A 20,354-nucleotide genomic window follows, 5' to 3' on the forward strand; every position below is an offset into this window, starting at 1 on the left:
CAGGAGCGATCCCAGGCCCTCCTGCCCTCGGCGCACCTCCCACCCCCGACAATGATCTGGGCAGGAGTGAGCCCAAGCCCTCCCACCCCAGTGACCCCTCCCCCCGACTCGATCAAGGCAGGAGGGATCCAAAGCCCTCCTGCCCTCGACGCACCCCCCTCCCCAACTAGATCCGGGCAGGAGGGATCCTAGACCCTCCTGCCTTCAGCACACCCTCCTCCCACGATCATCCCCCCCCGAACCCCTGCGACCCCCCCCCCCGCCGACCCCTCGACACCCCCGGTACCTGAAAAAAAGTTGGATGGACGGATGGGTCCCAAGCCCGTCCGTCCGGCAGGCCCGCCATCCATCAAATGGCGGGCCTTAGGGCCTGACTGGCCCAAGCACCAAAAACCCAACCCATGCTCCTGTTCCTATAACAATGTCTCTGCTTAATCTTAGATACAGTAGGTCCCGAGATGGCAATGCCCGTGGCATAAATCAGGTGAATCAAAAGTCAGCACAGGGAGGGAAGTATGGACTCCTGTGTATCTTAATAGAACCCAAATTATCGAGGTAAGAACCTAACCTAATCTGTCATTATGTTACATGTACACTTGAGTCCATACTTTAGCCGACATACTCGTACCAAAGCAGTGCCAGACGTCTAGGAACAGATGAGCCTACCTGCAGAACCGAGGACCCAACAGCAGTATCCTCTTGAGCCATCACATCCACTCTGTAGAACTTTGTAAAGATATGAAGGGTAACCTAAGTATCTGCTCTACAAATTTCATCAGGTGACACAGCCTGGAATAAGCACATGGGATCTCTCTGAGAAAGATATAATAAGTTACTGTGGATGGGCAGACTAAATGGGCCATTTGGCCTTTATCTGCCATCATGTTTCTATGTTTCTATGAGACTCCGCCCAGGAAGTCGTTACACTTCTTGTTGAATGTGCTGTAATAGAGATAGAGGGCTGTTTCCCGCAGATAATGTAGAAATGGAAGATTAGGTTTAACCTTTGATAATCTTCAGTACACTAGGTGTTCAATCCCTTCCAGCAATCTGGGAGTTACAGAAATCCAAACACTTTTCTAAGTACATGCTTCTACCACCAGAAAGAGAGAGTTAAGAGTTCCCTGCAATTCAGTCCCAAGCCAAGCAACATACATGAACAAATCCATGACAAGGAAGGGGGTACATGGAAAGCTCCCCAACAAAATAAACAATTTATGAACTGGTCTTCTCTGCAAAATATGAAACAAGCAATAAATAGGCACAAAAGCAACACAGAAAAACATTGAGGAACAATGTAGAGCTAACCCTGCTGTGTGCAATGAGCACCCACATGAGATAGCTTTCAGTAATGCATACTCAAGGAAGTGGAAAACTTCCCACAGGATCCATCATCAACTGGCTGGAAGATCCTGAAGCCTGTAAGAATAAGTGAGGCAGAAAGAAGGCGATTCAGAACAAGTGAGAGGGCAGACTGTACCAAATCCTCCAGAGACTAAGAGAAAGATGATTATTGAAACTGAAAACCTAATCTTCTATTTTGTTACATCCCTGTCAGATTCAGTACACTAGGTCAGTGATTCCCAACCCTGTCCTGGAGGAACACCAGGCCAATCGGGTTTTCAGGCTAGCCCTAATGAATATGCATGAGAGAGATTTGCATATGATGGAAGTGATAGACATGCAAATTTGCTTCATGCATATTCATTACGGCTAGCCTGAAAACCCAATTGGCCTGGTGTTCCTCCAGGACAGGATTGGGAACCACTGCACTAGGTGATATAAAAAAAAACAATGGCAGCATCTAGGGAGGGACAGAAAAGCATGCCTGCAACACAGAGGTCCCAAAAGCAACATCAGAGTGAGCTGCCATGTCCATTCAGAAAAAAACGGGTAAAGGTAGGAAGAGAGGACCAAGTTGCCACCCTGCAAATTTCATCTGGAGAAAATGTGCAAGATTCCACCCACAAAGCAGCAACACTTCTAGTGGAGTAGGTCTGAAGAGAAACCAACAACATAAGCCGCAAAAATGGCCATACGAATCTATCGGGCGATCAGTGTCATAGATGCTGGCCGACTATGCCAAGGTGAGCAGTGAGGACAAAGAGGATATCAGATAGCCGAGAAAGCACAGTTACTTACCATAGTAGTTGTTATCCAGGGACAGCAGGCAGATATTTTCAACATGTGCGTGTCGTCATCCTCGAAGCCCCGTAGCGGACAGCCTCGCAAGCAGACTTGCTTGTAGAACTTTCAAAGAGATTATGAGTGCTGCACCATACATGCGCGACTGCTGCACTGCACATGCGCGAGTGCCTTCCTACCGAATGTAGGTCGTACATCTCCTGTGAGGTACCTCAGTTCAGATAGCTAACTAAGAAGCCAACCAGGGGAGGTGGGTGGGTTGTGAGAATATCTGCCTGCTGTCCCTGAATAATAACTGTTACGGTAAGTAACTGTGCTTTATCCCAGGACAAGCAGGCAGCATGTTCTCAACATGTGGGTGACCTCCAAGCTAACCAGAATGGGATGGTGGGAGTGCTGGCAATTTAGGAGAATAAATGTTGTAAAACTGCCTGGCCAAAATGGCCATCCCGTCTGGAGAAAGTATCCAGACAACAATGAGAGGTGATCTGAGGAAAGCTACAGACGCCCGTGACTCGACCCTGCAGAGGGAGACCAGCCTGAGCATAGCAGAAAGAGATACAAGCAGCCATCCAGTTGGAGATGGTTCACTTGGAAATAGGATGCCCCAACTTATTGGGATTGAAGGAGATAAAAAGTTGAGGAGCAGTGCAATAGGTTGAGTGCGTTGCAAGTAGAAAGCCAAAGCACGTTTACAGTCCAGAGTACGAAGAGCTGTTTCTCCATGATGAGAATGAAGCTTTCAATGGATTGATTTGAGATGAAATTCTGAAACCACCTTAGGTAAGAATTTAGGATGAGTGCGGAGAACCACCTTGTCATGATGGGAATACTGTGAAAGATGGATCTGCCAGTAGAGCTTGTAGCTCACTGACTCATTTAGCAGAAGTGAGAGCAATGAGAAAAACTACTTTCCAAGTGAGATATTTAAGATGAGCCGAATCTATGGGTTCGAAAGGAGGCTTCATCAATTGGATAAGAACAACATTGAGATCCCAAACCACTGGAGTTGGTTTGAGAGGTGGTTTAACATTGAAAAGTCCTTTCATAAATCGGGAAACCACAGGATGAGCAGAGAGGGGTTTCCCTTCAATAGGCTGATGAAAAGCAGCAATTGCACTGAGGTAGACTCTAATTGATGTGGATTTGAGGCCAGATTGAGATAAGTGCAGCAGATAATCCAAAACCGAAGACAAAGAGGTAGATTGCGGCTCCTTGTGATGAATAGTACACCAAGTGGAGAACCTAGTCCATTTCTGGGTGTAGCACTGCCTAGTAGATGGCTTCCCGGAAGCCTCTGGAACGTCCTGTACAGATTGAGATAACTATATAGTGGCAGTTAGGTTGAGAGGTACCAAGCTGTTGAGTGTAAAGACTGGAGGTTGGAATGAAGTAGAAACCCTCGACTCTGTGTAAGCAGAGAGGGAAATACTGATTGAAGTAGAGGCTCCCTGGTGCTGAGTTGAAGTAGAAGGGAGTACCATGGTTGTCTGGGCCACCGAGGAGCTAGCAGAATCATGGAGGCATGCTCCGAATTGAGTTTGGCAAGAGTCTTGAGAATCAGAGGGAACGCATAGAGAAACTGATTCGTCCATTCCAGAAGGAAAGCATCTGCCTCGAGGCGGTGAGGAAAGTATATCCTGGAGAAGAACTGAGGCAGCTTATTGTTGTGGAGAGACGCAAAGAGGTCTATCAGAGGGGTTCTCCATTAAGCAAAAATGTGATGTATAGGCGAGGAATTGAGTGTCATTTGTGAGGTTGTAGAAGATGACTCAATTTGTCCGCTAGACAGTTTTGCTGCTCTTGGATGTAGACAGCTCTCAGGAAGGTGTTGTGAAGGATTGCCCAATTCCAAAGTTTCAGAGCTTCTTGACAAAGAGGGAGAGATCCTATTCCTCCCTGCTTGTTGACATAGTACATGGCGACTTGGTTGTCTGTCCGAATGAGGACTACCTGGTCGTGAAGAAGATGCTGAAAAGCTTTGAGAGCATTGAAGATCGCTCTGAGTTCCAACAGATTGATGCGACACTGACGCTCCGTGCTCGACCAATCGCATTGAGTACAGAGACCATCGAGATGAGCTCCCCAAGCGTAGGTTGAAGAATCTGTCATGAGAATCTTCTGATGAGGAGGCGTGTGAAAGAACAAACCTCTGGAAAGATTGGAAGAGAGCATCCACCAGTGGAGAGACTGTCTCAATGAAGTAGTCACTGTAATGTGTTGAGTGGGTCGCAAGCTTGCTGCCACTGAGATGCCAGGGTCCACTGAGGAATTCTGAGGTGAAGTCTGGAAAAAGGAGTCACGTGAACTGTAGAGGCCATGTGACTGAGAACAACCATCATTTGTCTTGCCGAGATTGATGTGAGGGAAGACACTCACTGACAAAGGTGAATGAAAGCATCTTGACATGTTTGAGGCAGGAATGCTAGTTGAACAGTGTCCAGTATGGCTCCAAAAAACTGTAGAGTTTGGGAGGGACTTAACTGGGACTTTGGAAAATTGGTTTTGAACCCAAGACTTTGGAGAAACACTATAGTCCGTTGGGTTGCTACAATAACCTCCTGTTGAGACGAAGCTTTGTGAGCCAGTCATCCACATATGGAAAGACTTGAAGACCCTGTGTCCACAGGGCTGCAGCCACCACCACCAGGCATTTTGTGAAGACTCTGGGAGATGAGGCAAGGCCAAAAGGAAGGACTCGGTACTGAAGATTCCCCACCCGAAATCTTAGGAACCTGCGAGAGGCTGGATGAATTGGAATATGAGTATAAGCCTCTTTGAGATCTAGGGAGCATAACCAATCTCCTTGATCCATCAGGGGATACAGGGTTGGAAGAGAGAGCATCCAAAACTTTTCTTTGATGAGAAATTTGTTGAGAGCTCTGAGGTCCAGGATAGGTCGCAAATTCCCCGTCTTCTTTGGGACCAGAAAATAATGGGAATAAAAGCCCGTGTCCCGTTGGGTCAAGGGAGCTTCCTCGACAGCCCGGAGGCAAAGAAGAGCCTGAGCCTCCTGAAGAAGAAGGGGAAGATGCAACACGTTGGAAGGAAACTCTTTGAGGGAGATCTGGTGGAATTTGAAGAAATTGAAGCGAGTAACCCTCTCTGATGATGGTGAGAACCCAGAGGTCTGATGTAATCTGCTCCCACTGTTCGTAAAAGTCATGGATATGACCTCCTATAGGGAGGAGAGAAGTCTGATGGATGAAGATGGACGGTATGCTTAGATTTAGATTGTCAAAAAGACTGTGCAGGCTTAGCTGCAGCAGGAGTCTAGGGTTTTAGTTGACGCTGCTACTGTGGTTGTTTCCTAGGCGGAGGCCTGGAGAAAGCCGGAGTAGATTTCTGTGGATTTAGGTCGCATCAAAGAGGCAAAGGACCGCTCATGCTCTAAGAGACGCTTGGTGGCAGCCTCAATGGAGTCAAATAACTCATTTCCTTGGCATGGTAAATTGGCTAGATGATCCTGCAAGTTAGGATCCATGTCCACAATGCATAGCCAAGCCAGACATCACATTGCCACAGAAAAAGCAGTAACCCGAGATGGCATCTCAAACACATCATAAGTGGTTTGAAGCATGAAGAGACATATTTGTGAGACAGTCTGTTGAAGTTGTTGAAACTCAGGCAAATCAGAGAAAAAATAGGGCATGGTTTTTATGCAGTACTTCAGGTAAAATGTGAACATGAAGTTGTAATTTGAAATCCTGTTTGCCATCATAGAATTTTGATACAGACGGTGTCCAAATTTCTCCATCGTGTGTCCCTCTCTGCCTGGAGGGACTGCAGCATAAACCTTGGTGGGATTAGAATTTTTAAGAGATGATTCCACCACCAAGGATTGGTGAGACAATTGCAGCTTCTCAAACCCTTTACAAGGAACTGTATGGTAATGAGATTCCATTTTGGAGGGAATAGCCGGAATTGAATAAGGAGTCTAAATATTTCTGAGAAAAGTTTGCTTCAAAACAAGATTCATGGGAAGTCTTATGGTGTCCTTTGGCGGATGTGGCAATTCCATTTCAGTCAAATATTCAGGAGTATACTTAGACTCAGACTGAAGATCAACTTGAAGAGCCTTACTCATGTCAAAGATGATTCTTAAAAAAGATGTGGATTTCGAAGCCGAAGAGTCCTCAGGAGGAGAAGTGGAGCGAGACTGAGGCGCCGCTGAATAAGAAGGAGAAGCCTCCCTGGAGTATTGAGAAGGGAGATCTGTATCCAACATAAGAGTGACAGAAGAAGCTCTGCTGTGTGATATAGACGGAGTCAGAGTGCTTACATTTGAGATGCCTCGATGGAGAAGTCCCAGGAGTATGAGGGATTGAAAGCCTCGACTTGTGCCTTGTAGAAACAGGCAAACGAGGATCCCTCATAGATGGTCTTGGCAGAGAAGTCCAGGACCCAGACGGGCCTCGTGATGGAGAAGTACGAGGCATTGAAAGCTTCGGAATTCGAGGCCTGGATTTGGAGGGGGACTTGATGGGCCTCGAAAGACGAGGAATAGGAGACTCTTTACCTTTCTTCGAAGTGAGGTGCCTCGAGGACGAGGAATGCTTCGATTAAGGCCTCGATCGAGGCTTCTCCACCACCTCTCGAACAGGTTGAGTAGCTGGGAGACCTGGACCTGGAAGAACGAGGCGAGGAGTCACTGGAGGAGAAAGGTCGAGACCAAAGAGGTTTTGCTCGTTGTGCCTCGACAGTATGCTCAGACTGGCTCGCAGAAAGCAGGGTCGAGGCAGGGGCAAGCTTGGCCAAAACAAAGGTAAGCTGCATGGTTAATATGGCTTCCAGCATGTCCTCGAAGACAGGCACCAAGACTAATGACTCTGGTCTAGAAGGTGCAGCAGTGTACTCCATAGAGGGCAACCTCAAAGATGAGTGTTCCCTATGTTTGGAGGCACGCTTCAGAGGAGGTCTCGAAGAGGCTGGCATGACTGCACTCGTTGCCTGGACTGCCTGAGACTCATCTGGAGGCTTCTTAAGTAGTGTACCTGCGGATGGAAGCAGAGACTTGCCTGAGGATGAGACCTTAAGAGGCACAGCAGATGAGGCCGAGGGCGACTTGCTTGAGGTCGAGGACTTGGACGATGAGACCGCCACGGGGTTCAAGGCCAAGGCCTTTTCTGCAGACGCCTCCATGGGACCAAAGACCTGCAGGATTTGGGCATGATGCCTTTGGAGAGCTCTGTTTGGAAGGGTAGCACAGCGCGGGCAGGACTCAGGACAATGTTCAGGTCCTAAGCACTTAATACACCAATGGTGGGGGGGTCGGTGAGAGAAATCGCCCAGTTACACTGGCTACACCTTTTAAAACTCATAAGAGGCCGGAACATAGAAAAAAATACGGCCGCAGCCAAATGAGGGCCGGCAGCAGGGCCTGAGCCCAAGTCCCGTCAGATGAGAACCGACGGAAAAAAGAAAAGTTTTTTGTTTTAAGATACGCGCCGCACACAGACTACTAAAATGAAACAAAGAAAGGAAAAAGAAAGCCGCGGTACGAGAAGGCAAAACTCGAAGACGGCAGAGCTGAGAAACAGGTGCTTCTTGGCTCCGCGGAAAACTGAGAACTGAGGTACCTCAACAGGAGACGCACGATTCGCTAGGAGACACTCTAACTCAGATGGGTAACTCTCTACAGGAGTTTAGTAGACACAAAGAGTGGAGAGCTATGTATGTTAATGCACACAGCCTAGGGAATAAATTTCTAGAACTAGAAACAGAAATAGTAAATGCAGACCTAGACGTGGTAGCAATATCCGAAACATGGTTCACAGCCTCTCATGGGTGGGATATAACTATACCAGGATACAACCTGCTTCGCCAAGACAGAGAGGGTAAGTTGGGAGGAGGGGTAGCACTTTACATCAAAGAGAACATCAAGACAACTAGGATCACAGATGTCAAGTACACTGGGGAATCCATCTGGCTCAACCTGGCCAGAGGCGGAGAGAAATGCCTATACTTTGGTGTGGTATACAGACCTCCAAGACAATCAGAGGACAAGGACACAGAATTAATTGAAGACATTGAGAATATCACCTTACGGGGGGACGTTGTCCTGCTAGGGGACTTCAACATGCCTGATGTAGACTGGAACACATTCTCAGCAACAACTTGTGGTAGCAGGAGGATATTAACGTCCATGAAGGGAGTACAGCTCAAACAAATGGTACTAGAGCCCACTAGGGCCCAGGCCATCCTGGACCTGGTACTTACGAACGGGGAAAGCGTCACGGAGGTCTCGGTGGGAGAAACGCTGGCAACCAGTGACCATAACATGGTATGGTTCAACCTTAGAAAGGGCTTCCCTAGATCACAAACAAAAACGAGGGTACTCAATTTCCAGGGCACTGACTTCGCAAGCATGGGTGATTTCGTCCACCAGATGCTGCAGGTTCAAGAAATAATGGATGATGTGGAAGCTATGTGATCAACACTGAAAATGACACTACACGAAGCAACTATCCGCTACATAAAATCGGTAAATAAACAACAAAGAAAGAAGAAACCCCATTGGTTCACTGATGAAGTCTCACACCTAGTCAAGGACAAGAAAAGAGCATTTCTTTCATACAAACGCACCGGGGAGAAAGAAGCTAACATTGAATACAGGACAAGGTCTGCAGCGGTCAAAACAGCAGTCAGGGAGGCCAAACTTCGAGTGGAAGAAACTCTAGCAAAGAACATTAAGAAAGGGGACAAATCCTTCTTCAGGTATATTAGTGACAGGCAAAAGAACACAAACGGGATAGTACGCCTTAGAACAGCAGACGGGAATTATGTGGAAACAGATTCCGAAAAAGCCAAACTACTGAATGATTACTTCTGCTCAGTCTTTACCTGCAAGGCACCTGGACATGGGCCACAGCTGGAAGCAAAGCCAAGCAAGGAAGACCCATTTCAGAATTTTGAGTTCTCACCAGCTGATGTTTACAGCGAACTGTCAAGACTCAAGGTGAGCAAAGCCATGGGACCAGACAAATTGCACCTAAGAGTGCTCAGAGAGCTGTGCGAAGTCCTGGCGGAACCGTTAGCCATGCTCTTCAATCTCTCCCTAAGTATGGGGAGAGTCCCCCTGGACTGGAAAACAGCTAACGTCGTTCCTCTGCACAAAAAGGGCTGCAGAGCAGAGGCTGCGAATTACAGACCAGTGAGTCTCACATCAATAGTGTGTAAACTAATGGAAACACTACTTAAATGTAAATTAGACACGATTTTGGATGAGGGGAATCTAAGGGATCCTAGTCAACATGGATTCACTAGGGGTAGGTCACGCCAATCCAATCTTATCAGCTTCTTTGATTGGGTAACAGGAAAGCTAGACTCGGGAGAGTCTCTGGACATAGTGTACTTGGATTTCAGTAAGGCTTTTGACAGCGTCCCACACCGTAGACTATTAAACAAGATGAAATCGATGGGGTTAGGTGAGACACTAATTGCATGGGTCAATGATTGGCTGAGTGGAAGACGTCAGAGCGTGGTGGTCAACGGCACCCTCTCTGAGACATCGGAGGTGACCAGCGGAGTGCCACAGGGCTCAGTCCTGGGTCCACTCCTTTTTAACATATTCATAAGGGACTTGACCCGAGGGCTTCAGGGTAAAGTAACACTATTCGCTGATGACGCCTACTATGTAATATAGTAAATGAAAGCAATCTGCAGGATAGTTTGACGCAGGATCTGCTTACGTTGGAAAACTGGTCCTCGACATGGCAGCTGGCTTCAACGCTAAGAAATGTAAGATTATGCATCTCGGCAGCAGAAATCCATGCAAACCTTACACCTTAAATGGAGAAACACTAGCTAGGACTTCAGAAGAAAGAGATTTGGGAGTAATCATCAGTGCAGACATGAAGGCCGCCAAACAAGTAGAGAAGGCCTCATCCAAAGCAAGGCAACTTATGGGATGTATCAATAGAAGCTTCGTTAGCCGCAAACCTGAAGTCATAATGCCACTGTACAGAACCATGGTGAGACCTCATCTGGAATACTGTGTGCAATTCTGGAGGCCACATTACCGTAAAGACGTGCTTAGAGTTGAGTCGGTTCAATGGATGGCCACTAGGATGATCTCAGGGCTCAAGGGTCTCTCGTACGAAGAAAGACTAAACAAATTGCAGCTCTACACTCTAGAGGAATGCAGGGAAAGGGAGGAATGCAGGGAAAGGGATTGAGACATTTAAATACATCACGGGACGTGTCGAGGTGAAAGAAGACATCTTCTTTCTCAAAGGACCCTCGGTCACAAGGGGGCATCCGCTCAAATTCAGAGGAGGGAAATTTGATAGTGACGTAAGGAAGTATTTCTTCACAGAAAGGGTTGTAGATCACTGGAACAAGCATCCAGTGCAAGTGATCAAGGCCACCAGCATGCTTGACTTTAAGAATAAATGGGACGTCCTAGTGGGATCCCTACGAGGGTCGAGTTAAGGAACTAGGTCATTAGTACTCAGACTTAATGGGGTGGGTCAGTAGAGTGGGCAGACTTGATGGGCTATAGCCCTTTTCTGCTGTCATCTTTCTATGTTTCTATGACCTACGTTCGGCGGGAAGGCACTCAAACTCTTTGAAAGTTCTTCAAGCAAGTCTGCTTGCGAGGCTGTCTGCTATGGGGCTCCGTGGATGACATTACCCACAGATAGAGAATATGCTGCCGGCTTGTCCTGGGATAATCATTAGTCATCTCCAAAAGTGGAGCAAGACTCTCTTGATGTCCAACTGGCTTAAGATCTGATCCTTGTGCTCTGAGCATGTGGAATAAAATGCAAGCAAATGAACCTCCTGGGTGACATGAAAAACAGAAACTACTGTCCCTCTGTGACAGCCTGAGCAATGGTGGTTCTTTTTTATGCTGTTTTTGCCTTGCTGTATTGTAATTGTATGTTTTATTTATTCTTACTTTGTATGTGATTTATGTTCCCCGTTTAGATTTGTGGATAGGTGGGTTATAAATAATTTTAAATAAATAAATACAGTATGGTAACATGGAAAATACAGTGTAACATGGAAAAAGGGCATTCCACACAAGAGTTTGAAGCTCCAAAATACACCGTGCCAAGATAAAGATGAACACAAAGACGAGTAGCAGAAGAGTAGCATCCAGAAGAGTAGCAGCTTTCATAAGAACTCTATGAGCATTGGGAGCAGCGCATACCATTCCGCGCAGATCCCCACACTAAAAAATGCTATCGCAGTTTCATAGAAGAGGGGGGATAGTGTTTTAGCTCTTATATTTCCCTCCTTGAAACTTCCTTAAATATCCCTGCTGTGTAGCTATTCCTCTTTTCATTATATATATATATGGCATATCTTCTTATGTCTTTATGTAATTAGAACCACAATATTTTAGGCATATATATGTTTATAAGAAATCACCTGATTGGTCTTTTTATGTGCTATTTCTTATATGTTGTTTGATTAATAGCCAGTAAATATTAAAGAGGGGGGTGAGGGTGGCGGAATAAAAGCAAGACTTAGGAATAAGACCAAAATGACCAAAATAGCAGCAGTGGAGTGAAGAGACAGGCAAGTTGCTGTTTTGAAGTCTTCTACTGCTTACTTTACAAGGCTCTCAACGGAGAAAGCCCAACCTACTGGAATAACCGACTAAATCAATCCTCCTCAATCAGACACAGAAGATCCCACTCACTATTCACTCACCCATCATCCAAAGATGTCAAACGAAAAAAACTTTATGATAATCTAATAGCCTCCAAAGCAGCTAAACTGGACAGACAAATCACCACTCCGTTATCTTCGACTACAGACTACAAAGCCTTCAGGAGAAATATTAAATCCATACATTCAAAAAACACATAAAACCCATCCAGCACAACCAATCCCAACCCAATATCCAACACTCTATTTACCCTTAGATCTCTCTAATACTCTTTATCTACCAAACGTTATCTAAAACCCATAATTTCACCCTATTCTTATCTCCTAAAGACCTCCACTTCCCTTTGGTAACTCTTTACCCAACATATATTACCTTACAAATTCTATGTCATCGCTTATTCTATTCCTTCAAATTTTGAATGTAATTTTTGTTTTAGTTTGGATGTAATCTGCCTTGAACCGCAAGGTAATGGCGGAATAGAAATTACTAATGTAATATACTTTATCCTAAGCTCCTTTATATATTTATATTTTCACATTTTTGTAAAGTAACATGTATAATGTTCTCTATTGTTTAACTACATGACCTTATATTATGTGACAAAACAGTAGAACCAGGTAGGTCCTGGACTCCAGGAGTTAAAATGTCACAATTTATTGATGTTCAAAACAAATCAATAACACAATAAAATAAAAATCTGACAGATGCCAGCAAGATAAAAACATCAAAATTGTACTTCTCTGCATTTTTTCCCACACGAACCTTGCTACCAGAGGATCCACCTAACAGTAGTACAATCCGATGCCTGTAGGCCTGTTCCGGCACACTACCGTCTGCCTGAATGCTAGCCCACTATGTTAACGACCCCTGAGGAAGGCAATTCTTTGCCGAAACACAGACCGTGTAGGGCAGCGGTGTCAAAGTCCCTCCTTGAGGGCCGCAATCCAGTCGGGTTTTCAGGATTTCCCCAATGAATATGCATGCGATCTATTAGCATACAATGAAAGCAGTACATACAAATAGATCTCACGCATATTCATTGGGGAAATCCTGGTGTAGGGTATGTTCACCTCAAACACAGTACAATTTTGATGTTTTTGGATTACAAAAGAGCTGTCTGTTGGATTTTGATTTTAGTGGGTTATTAATTTGTTTTGAACACCAATAAATTGTGAAATTTTAACTCCTGGAGTGCAGGACCTGGTTCTACTGTTTTGTTCCATCTCCATTGACTTTTGTAGTACCTAGACCACCCCACAGTGTTTTTTGTTAGGAAGCTTATATTAGGTGAGAAATGTCTCTTTTCACAATTTTTTTAATTTATTTGGTCGCTAGCAAGTTGTTCCCAGAAATGGAATAGGTTTTTAATCTATTTTATTAAATGTATAATGTGCTCTATTTATTTTACTTAATGTATAATGCGCTCTATTCTTCAAGTATGTTTTTAATGACATGAGATATGTTATATATACAGTATGTTTTATTTGGCCTATATATATTTGTTTGATTTTATTTGGATTTGGCTTTGTATTGGAGTATATTTTTCTAGCTTATAGGTTTCATTATTTGCAGGATTTTATCTTTCATTTGAATCCACCTCCACATTCCATCGCGTGTATACTGACCCGGTATGTAATGGGTCATCTTCATTCATTCATGTCTCTACACCCAGGTCATATCCATGTTTGGGTCACATGCATTGATTTCTGTTTTCCAGCTTCACTTTTTCAGGTCTCATCTCCTGTATTCCACTTAGTATTCTCGAGGGCTGTGTGTTCAACTATATGTCCTCTCACTATCAGTCACCACTCTATAGCACTACATTCTATTTATTCAGTCATATCACTTCGTGTGCACATCTCCATCTTCAACATACATCTTTTCACTGAGTTTTTATCTACTCTGTGGTCACCACACTATAGCATTTCTTATCTAATTTCCATTCATTCATACACAATTATGTTACTCCCTTAGGACCTCTGAGGAAGGCTATAGTTAGCCGAAACACGGACCGTGTTGGGTCCATCTCCTACTATATGTCAGATACTCAGTGAAGTGAATATTGCTTTGATTTTATTGCACTTTAATAAACTTCACTTCAAGATCATTGGATTCCACAGTTTTCTGCCTCTTGTTTTGGACTTCCATTCTGACTGTGGAACACTTTAGCACCTCTTTGTTTGTTCTCTACATGAAAGGATGATAATTTTTTGGAAATGTGTTTGGAAGAAACATCTTTGGGTGTTTAGTACCAGCTGCGTTTTTCTCTGTAAAGTTTTGTCCTTAAAGAAAACATTATCATTTCTTTGAACAGTTGCAACTGTGAAGTTTCTTAAATGCGCATGTGTCTTTGAGACCTATCCAAATATGATTCAGGGGTTGACAATAAATGCTTCTTACTGTGGGCTCCGATGTTTTTAGGAATTGAATGAACATCAGAGCATTTACCTCACCAGCCTGTGGTAAGAAGTTCTACCGCAGTTTAGGACCCCAAAATTAGAAGAATGCCCTTACTTTCTTTGTTACCAGGTCCCTGTGGATTTTTGAGTTTTGGATCTCTTTAATTGTGAACTAATTGCCTAAATTTATTAATTTATTTTTCTTTTGGAATAATTTTTCCTCTTAACATTTTCCATTTCTATACTTATTTCTTAAAAGAAGTTATATCTTTGCATAATTTCATATTTTATTCAGAAAAGCTTCAGGCCTTCTGATTCAAATAGCTTCAAAGCCATTTTTGAAAGAAAAATGTTTTACCGGACAGGGTTGGATCACCTACTAGATGAACTAGATGCCCACCTAGGGCAGCAGGCTTGGCAGCAACGTTATGCTGACACAATTGGAAAAGGAGATCCTTTGAACCCACTATCAGGGCAGGCCTTACAGCACACACATCAGGGGCAATGAAGAGAGGTGGGAAGGAAAGATAAGCTGAACACCAGAGGTAGGGGGGAAGGAAGGGGACTGAAGACCTGGAAAGGGGCATGACTAATGACCCCACTTCCTTTCCTAAAATCCAAATACATACATTGATGAAGTTATCTAGAAAGCTGCTTCCACACCTGGAGACCCGTAACTGGGACACATCAAACTATTTTGATCTGTACTTGCCACTGCAGACCTGTTACTTCCTATTCAATAGACAAAGTGTTTGCCAAGGGCAGCATACTGATGGAGGACGCAACAACATTCCATTCTAGCATTTTTTTTTTTTTAGCAGAATGTCATGAATGCTGCAATCAAAAATGACTGAAATAACTAAAAACCTTACTATAACTGCTTTACTGGAATCCAGATCTAATAACCATTGATCGAACAAGGAAATAACAAAGAACTCAGCACTAGATCCCAATCAAAAACCATACTAGTGAACACACAGCAACAAATATGCATTGATTAAATCTATCAGATATGGCAAGCCAGATATTGATCTATAACATGATGGATCAGTTTACCTTTTATACAGGGTGGATACTTGATCACTTTAAACTTCTCCTCTCTGAAGCGATGTATCAAAGATACATCTATTATTGTTGTTTTCAGAGATTTTTTATTATTATTATCCAAACAGGGCAAGGGTTAATTTTACCAGATGAACCAAATGAATAGTGCATCAGATAACAATAGTCTAGAATCAATACTTGAAAATGAAGCCCAACATCCTTCTTGGTCCTACCTCATCATTTCTTAAGACTAGATTCAAACTAACAGATGTCCCTAGCCTTTGAACCTTGTATTGAAAGCATGTTTTAAAATTCTCAGTAACACGCTAAATCATAATATGAAAATTTCCTGGGAGGGGGTGGTGGTGGTGGGAAGGGAACAAGTCTCTGGTGCAATTCACCACTATAAGAATCCTTTTTTCTTAAAGGCTTATTAGGTCTATATACCAGCTGCTGATCAAGTTTCAAGTTTTATTAAGAATTTGATATTCCACTTATCAGATTACTAAGTGGAGTACAGATAAAATATACATTAAAAAGTAAAATCAGGGGGACACGGACAATATGACAAACTGACATACTGATGATAAACTAGGGAAAAGGGGTAGAACTACATGGCTTATAGGAAAGAAAGAAAACAAAGGATAGAACAATTAGATGAAACCTTTCTGTAAGCAATGATCATAAAAAAGAGTAGAAAGAGATTAAGTAACCATGTTAACTTAAAGATCGAAACATCTTTGAATAAGAACGTTTTAAATTTTGTTTTAAAATGTTCTAAGGATGATTCTTCTTGTAAATCTACAAGCATAGTGTTCCAAAGCGTGGGTGTTGTGACGGAAAAGAAACGGTTGAGCTACTTTATAGCACTCCAAATGTTCTTGTACAGGAAAGATACAAGTACACATATAAGGATATGTTTTTCCTTCAGTAGATCTTCATTAAACCAAGATGTTCTACCACAGCACATAACACAACTAGTCATCATTGGAACAAATTCCTCCACCATTGTGGAAACTGGGGAATCCTCAACCATAACATCAATATCATCACTTACCACTAAGGACATTACAGCTACCCATCTAGTAGCAAGGTGTTCAAATCAGTTGGTCCTCGCTTCTATTTTACCATATCTACAGCACTTTGAAAAGTTCTAGTAGAAATCTGTAAATGAAAGTGGAAAAGACAATGTACTGTCCAATATAAAGGCATAATATTTACCAAGAAACCAACTTTATGATCAAGTTTCAAGTTTTATTAATTTTGATATACCAACCATCAAGTTAATATCTGGCCGGTTAACAATATATTTAAAAGAAAGAGAAACTAAAAGAAACTAAAAAAAAAGGTATTGTGTATATACAAATAACATTACCAGACGAACTAGACAGTGAGGATAGAAGGGAAGGGAGGGTGAAGTTACATATTTGAGAAGAAAAATGGAGATAGTGGGGTTAGGATAAAACATAATGGAGAGGGACGCTTTAACGAAAGCGGTTATTATTGATAAATAGAATATTTAAAAAAAAAAAAAAAAAAAAAAGGAATGATGGCTCTAAGTGTTAGCGAAAGCATCACGAAATAAAAAAGTTTTTAAATCTGTCTTAAATTTGTCGAGTCGTGATTCGTCGTGGAGTTGCTGTGGCAGGGAATTCCAGAGGGTAGGGGCAGTTACTGCGAAATTTACTTTACGTGTATTGTAGAAGTCTTTGATAGAGGGGATAAAAAGAAATTTTTGATCAGTTGATCTCAGAGTGCGTGAGGAACAGTAGGGAATGAGAAGTTTGTCAAGGAATGAGGGCAGATGAGAAAGTTTTATTTTAAAGGATAGTAAGATAATTTTAAAGGTGATACGGTGAGTAATAGGGAGCCAGTGTGCTTCTTTTAAAAGAGGGGTGATATGGTCGTATCTGCCTACTTTATGGATAAGTTTTATTGCAGTATTTTGTATTAGTTGTAAACGACGAATTTCTTTTTGAGGGAGGCCATTTAGAAGAGAGTTACAGTAATCGAGATGAGAAATTACTAATGAATGTATCAGGATAGTGATTGAGTTAGTTTCAAGGATAGAAGTTAGAGATCGGATGATGCGTAATTTATAGAAACAAGTTTTAACCACTGAACTTATATGATCATGAAAGGTAAGATCCCTGTCAATGATTACACCTAAAAGTTTTATCTTAGTGTCCATTTGGATTGGTGTAGATTTAATAGAGATATTGTCCAATAAAAATTCTGTGGATTTGATAGGAAGTAACAAACTTCGGGATTTGTCTAGATTGAGGGAAAGCTTGTTTGTGTACAACCAATCATATATGGTGTTTAGTTTGTTATTAATGTCTTTGATGTCTGAAATGTTTAAAGTATTAATTGGGTGGAGGAGTTGTATGTCATCGGCGTATGCAAAAATAGTAAATCCGATGGATTAAGCTAATGTAAGGAGAGGAGATAAGAAAATATTAAATAGTAGTGGGGATAGGATAGAACCTTGAGGGACACCATAGGAGTGAGTTGTGGCTGCAGAGGAAGTATTGTTTATACGTACTATATTGTAACGTTCATTAAAGAAGGATGTAAACCATAAGAGAGCTGAACCCGAAATACCGCAATCTTTAAGTCTATTGATCAGAAGAGAGTGATCGATGGTGTCAAAGGCAGCTGCTAAATCTAGGGAAATAAGAACCACAGATTTTTGATGGTCATGATAGTATTGAATGGTAGAGATAAGGCCTAATAGCGATAGTTCTGTAGAATGGGATGAGCGGAATCCTGTTTGACAAGGATGTAGAGCATGGGTTTTTTCGATAAATTCAGAGAGTTGGGAATGAATGATTTTTTCTGTTAATTTAGAGATCGTAGGCAGATTAGCGATGGGGCAGTAATTTTTGGGTAATGAGGGATCTAAATTGTATTGTTTGAGTTTGGGAAAAATAAGGGCTGTTTTCCATGCTTTTGGTACGGTATAATCAGAAAAAGATTTGGATATCATTGCTGAAATGAATGGGCCAAAGAAAGAAAAAAATTTGTTGAGAATGGAAGGTGGGATACTTTCCATGGGATTGTTGGATGTGTTTAATGATTGTAAGATAAGATGGAGATTTGTTAATGAAGGCATTTTGAAATTTGAGAGGGTGCTTAAGGAAAGTTGTAAAGAGTCGTTAGAGTTTTGAGAAGAGGAATCGGGAAGTAAAGGTCCAAGATGAGATCGAATATTTTTAATTTTATTGTCAAAGAAATGTGATAGTTCGTCAGCGTTAGGTTGGGTAGAGGGAGGTAGGATTTTTTTCTTGGAGTATTTAAATCATTAAATGACCACCAAATGGTCCTGTCTGGCCCACTTGGAGAGGATTTGATATAGTACATTTTATTTTGCGGCAACAGATCTATTGAATACTGTGCCTCTCACTATCATAGTGAGCTTTCTTTGAAAAATTTTAACACCTTATTAAAAACTTGGTTATTCAAGCAGGTTTATAATCTCAGGTAATGGGACAGTGATTAATGAATGTGTGATTGTATGCTTTTTTGGATAGATATTTTTTCTTTGTTTCATTTTACTGTAGTTCCTTTTCAATTTTATTAGTCTGTACATTGCCTTGCCCTGCAAGTCAGTTAAGGTGGCATATTAAATTCTGGTTAAATAAACTAATTCCTGGAACCAAACATTTTTCTAAGTAGAAAACAAAATCCAAGGTATGTCCTTTAATGAGTGGCACCCTTAATTTCCTGCAAGCCCCACTTATTTGCTATATGAAAAAAAAAATCATCCAGTTCAGAGAGCTGTCATGCACAAAGTCCACATTCAAGTTAAGTCACTTAAAATTTTAGTACAAGACAGCTCAACTGCAATTGCTACAAAATATTATGTTGCTCATTGGCCTAAAGTTGCAAATAGGGGGGGAGGGGGGGGGGTTTGGAGTAATATGACAACTACTGTATATACACATGGCATTCCACGGTCAATCAATGGGTTCCAAGCAGCACTGTCACCAACTTCTATTCGTAGGCTTATAAAATGCGTCATAGTGTAATACATTACAAAAATAATACAGCAATGCAAAACACATTCCCTAATGTGTTTACTGACATACACCATATTAATCGGTTGGAAACTTAATCCACAAAAATACTTGCATGGATCTGGGGTTTCATTTTTTACTCTCGGTTCCAATTTGCTATTTCGCTCTACGGCATATACAGTTGTTAGAACTTGCTTTGATTTTAATATCATAACAAAGATACCAAGAAACATGAATTCGGCTGCACTCACACACGACGAGCACCCCTCTTCACACGCATTCGGGGACCGGTTTTCCCTCCCCGTAGTTTGCGCTCCCGCTCTCCTCGGTCTAGCTCCTCTCCCTCAAACACTCCACAGTCAAATTCATTCCAGAAGTTGCTCACTAACAATCCCGCAGCTTTCCTTCTCCGGTGTCCAGTCCCCTCTGACACAACTTCCCTCCCTCCAAGGCGTCCCGCCTTGCCGGAAACAGAAAGTTACGTCAGAGGAGGGCGGGACGCCGAAGGAAAGCTACGGGGACCTGTAGTGGATGATCTCAAAAGAACAGAGTTTGTGAGAATCCCGCAGGGATGGAAATAGAGGGTTCCCGTGGAAGTATAAGAGACTCTCGGTAACCACCTACGTATAAAGAGCTCTCCAGGTCGTCTGAGTATCGCTTCCTCGTCCTTTCCAATAATTCGGCGCAGCCGCACTAGTTCTCTGCCTGGGCTGAGGCAACGAGGCTCACACTGACACATGCACGGGCCAGTAGTATCAGAGGCCATTTGATCTACTGGCGCATGCGTGTGACGACCTCTACGCGCAGCCAGACGCTGCACGTGGAAGTTGACACACCCACGCGCCAATAGACCGGGTGATGGATTCTGATGTTGGTTGGCCGTACAGGTGTTAGTATTTGAATCATGCTTGTAGCCTGGGTAGAGAGCAAGTACAGCTGTGCTGAACTGAAGCGCAGACTTAATACACAGTGCTTTCTGCTACCAAAGGGGTAAGTGTTAATGCACCGGGAGTTATTTTCGTCGTTTGTTTTAAATTCGCACGGGTTCTACAAATAATGGTATAAATAAAACGTACGTATAGACTTGGAGGCTTAGTTAAGGGTAGACAGGGGCCAGCATAGGTT

General features: G+C 42.8%; 1 protein-coding gene across 1 annotated transcript in view; it reads right to left on the reverse strand.

Annotated features, from left to right (window-relative positions):
• The window catches only part of MAP3K1 (mitogen-activated protein kinase kinase kinase 1), a 212,254-nt gene extending 192,595 nt beyond the window's left edge, over positions 1 to 19,659 (reverse strand). The window contains exon 1 of the mRNA XM_033957630.1: positions 19,481 to 19,659. Coding sequence (XP_033813521.1) covers positions 19,481 to 19,509 — 29 coding nt within the window. The 5' untranslated portion in view covers positions 19,510 to 19,659. The remainder of the gene's footprint in view (positions 1 to 19,480) is intronic.
• Positions 19,660 to 20,354: the final 695 nt, after the last annotated feature.

Source organism: Geotrypetes seraphini, chromosome 1 (genome assembly GCF_902459505.1).
Source record: "Geotrypetes seraphini chromosome 1, aGeoSer1.1, whole genome shotgun sequence".
Classification (NCBI taxonomy): Eukaryota; Metazoa; Chordata; class Amphibia; order Gymnophiona; family Dermophiidae; genus Geotrypetes; species Geotrypetes seraphini.